Here is a 7,851-nt window from a genome sequence, read left to right as displayed (position 1 = left end):
CATGTTTGGCTAGCTGCTGTATTTATGTTCAAGCATGCATTACTCGCGGTATTTCCATGTTTTTGATCAGCCACTGTATTTGACAGATCAGTTAATTCAGAAATAAAGCTTATGTAATTTTCTTTTCAACAAGACGACTTTCTTCGCTCTTGCCCAAAGTGTGTACTTGTAGTAGGCCTGTACTTTTGCGACAAAATGATTCTCGAGTAATATTATCAAGGACATTAAGAGATATTTTCTTTAGTTCGAAGGTATGTTAAAATTTCCTTTCGTAGGAACTAGTCTTTTCTCAGTGCGATCTTGCATGACTATAATTCCCCAGCTATTAGAAATTGTAATGCGAATTCCTTCTATACGATGATGCGTAATTACAACATTCCGAAAATCTTCCAGCTGAAGTAGCAGTGACTACAACCAAATGTAGGCATACATGGGTTAATTTCTCGTAAATATCTAATACCTGCCGCAACTCTCATTAGTAATAATTGGAAACATGGGGCGAGTCCAGCGAGAAACAATAGTATCGGTACTATTTTCCTTGCGCTCGGATGACTGTAAACTCAGGAAGCAAAAATCACTGGAGCAGTTGAGTCCCATATTGCTCAGAGCCATTTGAACCATTTGAACCAAAAATCACCGAGGTTTATCCACCAGCCAGCTGATACTGACGGGAAAATCTGAGTTATAATTATCGCTCTTAGTTCACGTATTGCTTTAGGTGTATATAAGAGTTTTGTGCTCCTTGTGTCTGAGTTTTAACGTGACTGTCAAGCGTCTTTTAATATAGATATGGCCTCGAGTTTGACCGTATCCCATAGTTACCGATTTTAATTTACAAATACTGGAATGGCTATCTTCTTCAAGGATTGTAAATGAACGCAAGTGAGTAAGCTGCCTTAATAAAACCCGCAGACATGGGACAGGTAAGTACAGTGATTTTAAGTAGGTTATTCAAACTGAAAGGAAGCAAAAAAATAATAATCAGAAACAGACTTTTTGCGAATTCTTCTTCTCAGAACCGATAATTTGCAGCTGCATTTCAGCGCCTCGTTTAAATGTTTCAACCTCCCGCCAAAATTTTCGCACTGCTAATGCGCTACTGAACTATAGGCTGCTATCATAGAAACACATTATTTTATAGTGGGACCTCTCATTTGTTGTTACAGTTACTTTCATACAAAATTCACTAGTTCCTTTCGGGCAACTGCTTTCTTTTATTAGCGGCATTAGCTGCAGTTGTGACTGGAGTAGTGAGCTGTGCGTTCCATATGTTGGCAACACTGCTTGTTTATACATCACAAGGAAGCGGGAGTTGAAGAAGGCAAGCAGTGTAGCAGGAGCGCGTAAACGCCATTTTAGTATTAGTATGTATCGGTATCGGTCACGAAGTTGTGAGGACGCGACGAACTGAGTAACCGCGCTGCAGGCGGTGCTGTGCAACCGGGCCAGCAGTGAGCAGTGTGTAGCGCGGCAGCTTTTGCAATGTAGACAGCCATGCCAACAGGTGGTTGCACTACGGTACTCCACTGCACCGTTGCCACGGATTCGTGACCAGAATTTGCGGACCGACTGGCTAAAAATAAAACCGTGTATCGGTGCAAATCATGGTTACACCGTTTCTGCCTTCGCCTGACTTGTGATTGCTGACGCCGCGATGGTAGGTCCTGGTGCGCACACTGCTAGAAGGAAGCCAAGGATGATGTCTTGCTCATTTGATGAAACACCAACTTATTCAAAGCCGGAGAAGAAAGTAGGGCCGTTGACAGGTGAGGACACAGCGTATTTTTAAGTAAATTTTTCTTATTGTCGAGGAGTACGAAAGATGTACCGTTGCTTTACCATCGAATAATTGTTTCAGATCATCTGTTACCGACAAACCTGACACTAAAATTCGACACTAACGTCAGGTTGCAGAGGAACAGTGTGCTGACAACAGTAACTATTTTAAATGCGTTGGTTACTGCTGCGTTAATCGTTGCTGCTGTCCCGGCGAGTGTTTACGTACATAGTGAACTTAATAATTCCCAGCATAAAGTCCTAGTCCTTCAAGAGCAAGTTAATTTCTTGACGGATCGTTACGAGTACATCCTAAAACAATTAAGGTCAGTGAGGATCCGATCAAAAGGAAGTTCCTTAAATGAAAATTTAAAGGAAAGTAGTAATAACGAAGATTTTATCAGTGCGCAACATAAATTTCCTAGTCAGTACAAGGATGTTGATTCTGTTAATAGTGGAGAGCGGAGCCAGCACCTGCAAATCAAGAAACCAAGTTTCGTGTCGAAAGACGTCGTGAAGGAGTCATCAAAAGGTGCCCAGGCTACAGAGGATACATTTCCTCCATTTTCTGAAGAGCCACACTCATCAAGAGCAGTGGCATTGGAATCTGACGGCAGTCAGTATGGCACTCATACACTGCGGAGGACTAAGCGTTCAGATTGGAGAGGTAAACAGTCACAGAGGAAGCCTTCGAATGGTGGACGTGGGCGACAGCGAAGGAGAGGAAAATTTAGTGGTACAATACTTTGCCTATACAGAGATTTGCACTTAGTGTTGCAGTTGATGTTGAGAGCTAGTTGGTGTAAAATACCTTATTTAGGGTTGTTGATCCCAGGTTTTTGTCTCAATAAACGAATTATTCTAGCCATAAGGCTAATTTTTGGTGTGATAATTCTCGTGGTCTTCCACACAAGATATTAAATCAGTTGAAATTCTGTAGCTGAAATAAATGGCCTCATTAGAAATTGTCACTGGACAACAAATATGGGTAGGTATGAAATTGAGGAAGAATTAGTTAAAGAGATAATTGAGACCTTGAAACACCCTGTCTGCTTGGCGGAGGATGGAAATAAGAGGGTGGTGGCAGAGGGAGGGGGGAGGGTATAATGGAGTTATAAATCACTGAATAGGTATTACTGTCATTAATATGTATCTGGTGTACGATACTAAAATTTGAGTAAATTCAAAACTTCATACTGTAGCCTGCATGTTGTTTGAAAAATTAATAGAAGGGGGGAGAGAGAGAGAGAGAGAGAGAGAGAGAGAGAGAGAGAGAGAGTGAGATAGTGACTAAGAATGTGTAGCTTTGTTTTGATGAAATTACTGGATGTAGAAATTTGCCTCTATTGTATTTCATAACAATATCAAAATTATTTTTATTTGGTTTCCCAGGTGCTGCTGTTGCACATTTCAAGGGTGGGCAGCCAGAAACTTTCATCAGAGATGGAGGTAGTATGTATAATTTTTTGCACTATTTAAAATACATCTATTGTGCCAGGTGCAGTTACCTTCAGAACTGAGTACATTAAAATAAATTTGGCACAAAGTGTGTTTCTTCTTAGTTAAAAGTACTGTAATAAGGATTTTATACTTTTCAAAATATCTGAATTGAGTTCTGTGCGTCTATGTGCAAATTTTAGTGTATGCGATTTATGTTACTGAGAATAAAACGGGGGGGGGGGGGAATCCTTACAGGTCTATTGAAAGATGTGAGCCATCGAAATACTCTTTGAAACTTGACAACATACATTATGCAGATGACATCTGCAGTAGTTTTGTATATTTGTTGTAGAGGCCATTCATATGTTTCCTTTAGAATATTGTATGTAGTTTTTGTGGATAGTTCAGATAACATTGTGTATTAGACATACAAACTGTGAAGATGTTGATCCATTGACAGGAGTGGTGGGAAGGGGGGGTGGATTGCTTTATATAATGGACCTCTGTAGTTTAGTGGACATAGCAAGTGTGTTGAAGAGTGATAATGCCATCTGATTTGAGTATCAATGTCACCGCCTCCTTTTATCCCCCCTTGGGTTGTTGAGAAAAGCACTAGGTTGCACTCAAAGGTAATGATATAATTCGAGTGTGAGCTAGCAAAGCCTACAAATGTCATGTCTTTTTTTTCCCATTCATTTCACATTCAATAGTTACATTTATGTTCTTGATAAAAACCCTCTGTTTCCCTCAATGATGTATTTGTTTTTTAATATGTCAGTGACAAGAACATCTGTACCCAATCTGTGAAGCCTTCTATTCTTGAGGAGGTCCTGTTAGTGAGTTACTGTTTGGCTAATGTGTTTTTGCTTTGTGATGTCACACACTGCTAAGTTTTTGAGGCTCAGAACTTCACCGTGTTAATGACACCATTAAGTCCCTTTGCAGTGCAGCACTGTTTACTAATCCTATGTTAGTGTGTACATAGTTCTGTCGCCTGCCAAATTTTCATTTTCTACTGGGATGGTTTCTTTGAAGAGGAAGCTTGCCTGTTTTCTTCCACAAACTAGTTTATTTGTTCTATGCTGATTGAATTATTGATGAGTTTGTCTAATTGTCATTAATTCATTCAGTTACTTAAGAAAAATTAAAATGCAGACCTTATGTATTCTGCACAACTGCTGCATTTTTAAAAAGTAAGGGTGGGAAGGTTTTCTGGTTTATACTATTAGTAAAGGTTAATTTGCTGCTCTCCACCACTAGCCCTTTATTCAAAACTGTAGTTGTAATATGAAGTAAGACCATAATATGCATCGTAATTCTTGGTGGACGTCTTTGACTGTATTGTAATACAGATTTTCTGAATTTAATACTGTTTAACAATGGAGGATCCAGGATGGAATAATGACAATATTATGACATGGATAGATTCCTAGTCACCATATAGTCAGTATGACTGGTTTGCTTTTGCCACTATTGTTGTAGTGATACGATGTAGTGTGTATTCTGTAGCAGGTGGTTGCTTTAGGTATCACTCACTCTCTTGTCATCAGTTTCAATATTGACAAAGTTTGGGTGTCTTTTGATTTGTAAAAGTTGTTGCCTTAGTTCAGAGTTCGTAGATTGTACTGCCAGATCTAGTGTATGTTGATGCGGGAAATGGTTATTTTTAGCACCATTACTTTTCTGTGGGTGAACTGGGTTTTGGTCTATAATTAAAGTGTCACCACTGTAGAAAACAAATAAAAATGGTGAAGATTACTAGTTACCAAACTAGCAATGGTTTTATGTTGTGCTATAGGAAGGATGTTTGAAAATCTATTTGGCATGGAACACGGTTTTAGAGATCTGTACTGTTGATCTGCAGTATCATTTATGTTGTGTGTTGTTTTTGTTAATATTACTCATGCTTGCAGCATTGTACCCACGAGATGGGTGTTAGTGAAAATTTTATTGTCTGGTTTTGTTTTTGTAAAAAAGTGCATTGTTAATTGGTCAGGTATAGGGGTACCTGAGGTGGTTGTGGAAATTGAGGAGTTGGCTTTTGTGAAGTGTGGGAAGTGGAAGAAACATATGGGGAGTTTTTATTTTGGGGGGGAGGGGGTTGGTTCTGAAGTTATTTTAGGACGGATGGGGAAATAATGAGTGGGGTGTTGAATGATAAGCCATATTGAGACGAGGTTGACTACGGTTTTGGGATATTGTGCTTAATGTAGGGGGTATAATAGACTGTAAATCTTAAAAAAATGAGACTGGGTCTTGTACTTTATTTTATTTTGGATTTGTAAATTGCGTGGTATAGCATTTTCTTTGTGCTACCATTTTTTTGGGGGGGTGGGGGGTGGGGAGAGGAGGAAATTTTGTGTTTTTAAGTATTTTCTGTTCGGTGTGGTTTATTTTGAAGTGGATGTTTCTATTTTTCTGTCTTCTTAGTTGATAAAGGGAAGAGTGGTTATTCGGGGCTAAGTAGGTGAGTTAGGTATTTCATTTGCTTGTTTGTTCTGTGTACATATGGTGTGTGAAAAATTTATTTAATTTGAAGTTAATGAATTTCAATTCTCGGATTTGTTTGTTTCATGTCTGAGAGTAAGGGGGTTTGTTTGACAGGTCAGTTCTTACCTAATCGTTGTCGGCATCCCATTGTTTACACATTGGTCTCTAGATTTTGAATATACTTTTGGTAATGAAATGTGTGTAGTGTGTTTGTTATGGTTATTTCATTTCCATAAGTTACAATATTTAGACATTTTGATATAACAGGTAAGAGGTGATCTCTAGTATTGAATGCATCAGTATTTCAATGCTTCTAATGTCTATCAAATGACATCTATAACATCACATTCTATTTGAAAAACAGCTAGTATGTGCATGCTATGGGTTACATAATTACTCGCCAGATTAGTTATGTCATTTCTTTTAACCTGCCAGTGAAGACAATTAGTTAATACCTTGCATTTTATTTATGAATGATGTAAGATACTCATAAAATGAAGTAGTGAATTACTCCTGTAAATACATTGTGGCAAATCAAAAGAAAACACTGTGCCATCGATATAAGCAGCTACTCATTACCAATGTGTGTGTGACAAATTCTCTACACTATGAAGACATTTGCCCCTTACAGAAAAAATGACAGATGTGATTTTTGCTCCATGTAAATCCTTATACATTAATATTTATTGTGCAAAGGTCAAGGAAGTCCAGTTGCACAGACTCCCAGTTAACCTAATCAATATTCCATGTTTTATCTATGTGGTAATTTAGACATCACTGTGTACTATACCCATCAACAGTGTTGCACATGCCTTTATCTTAAGACAGGAGAAAATCAGAGGCCAACTAGATGTATTCTTAGAAATCTTTTTTTCTGTGAGAAAACAGTTAAGGTTTGAGAATAGGCAACTACCACATTTAACCCCTGCTGCTGTTGACACATGGCTACCAAAGAACAGAATAGCTCATTTTGCAACAAACATGTTCTTACGTAGCTTCTTTCTAATTTCGATCCCCACTATCTCCTGTAGGAGTAAGATACCCTTTGTTTTAAACATCATGTACATGTTGGAGCCCTAGTGTCTAGAGATACAAAATAAGGGTGCAGCTCAGTGAGGTCTGAGTGCTGTTTGTGCCTCAAGAGAGTGCAAGAAAAGTATCAATCTCACACACACACAGGTTCAAGGCACAATAAGAACATAAATACGTCTTTTCTTGCCCAGTGTATCAGTAGGCAATCGCAAACAAAGGTCTCTCCTTCTGTCCATAGTTAATAATATAGATTTGTTAAAAAAAGGAATAAGACTGGCAAGAACATGTTTGAGGTAACAATGCAATTACCTTATTCTTCGCACAGCATGTAGGTTGAATTGTGCATTTGATTTAATACCAGTTTGAACTTTGTTTAGTTGCTACATGAGTGTTGGAAGTGTCTGAAAAGAAATTGTGTTTATCATATGCATTACAAACATGGACAGGTTTGCAAAGGGCTTATGTAAGGACTCTCTCCCAATCTCAGTAAATTATGAATGAGAAGATGGGAAATCAGCTAGATGCTCTTTATTTTTTCGGTTTGGGGATTGTCTACGAGAAATTTTGCCTACAGTAGAAAACATCATTTAGACTTTTTACTGGCAAGTGCTTGAACTGCTCAGACTTGGTTGCAGTTGCAGCACCCTCTCACAGGGCAAACTACATCAATGAATTTTTGCTAACAAATAATGTTTTTGTGATTCCTCAGCTTCTCTGTTAGCTGGATCTCATTGTATGACTTTGTTTTATTGCCCAACATGAAAACCACTTCAAATGGCATCACATTGGTGCTACAGATGATATCCAGATGTGTCTACACAGTGAGCTGAATGGTGCTTTAGCAGAAGTGTCCCAGAACTGCATAGAAGACTAGAAATTGGTGACAAAATTGTTATGTAATTGCTGCTGGGAGTTATTTTTAAAGGGACAGTCTGGATGGATGTAAAAAGGAAAAAAAATATGGTAGCTAAAAATTTTCTCATTACATTTCTTTCAAGCCTTGTATGTGCAAACCTTAGGTTTGTAACATTAGACAGTGTGCAGTCTGCCAAAATACAGTGAAATTGAATGGTTTCCACTCAGCTGGGAGCCACACATTTATTTAGTTCCATT

The 7,851-nt window shown here is 38.3% G+C and overlaps 1 protein-coding gene across 5 annotated transcripts in view; it reads left to right on the top strand.

Annotated features, from left to right (window-relative positions):
- The first annotated feature begins 1,312 nt into the window (after positions 1 to 1,312).
- LOC126249276 (uncharacterized) overlaps positions 1,313 to 7,851 on the top strand; it is a 32,116-nt gene continuing 25,577 nt past the window's right edge. The window contains exons 1-4 of one of the 5 annotated variants that reach the window (XM_049950959.1): positions 1,313 to 1,766; positions 1,859 to 2,102; positions 2,232 to 2,512; positions 3,169 to 3,228. In XM_049950959.1, the coding sequence (XP_049806916.1) occupies positions 1,655 to 1,766; positions 1,859 to 2,102; positions 2,232 to 2,512; positions 3,169 to 3,228 (697 nt within the window). In that variant the 5' untranslated portion in view covers positions 1,313 to 1,654. Of the gene's footprint in view, positions 1,767 to 1,858; positions 2,513 to 3,168; positions 3,229 to 7,851 lie in introns of all 5 variants that reach the window. The other 4 variants (XM_049950952.1, XM_049950946.1, XM_049950941.1 and 1 more) reach the window with 4 other exon arrangements.

Source organism: Schistocerca nitens, chromosome 1 (genome assembly GCF_023898315.1).
Source record: "Schistocerca nitens isolate TAMUIC-IGC-003100 chromosome 1, iqSchNite1.1, whole genome shotgun sequence".
Taxonomy (NCBI): domain Eukaryota; kingdom Metazoa; phylum Arthropoda; class Insecta; order Orthoptera; family Acrididae; genus Schistocerca; species Schistocerca nitens.
This window is presented reverse-complemented; position numbering and strand designations above follow the sequence as displayed.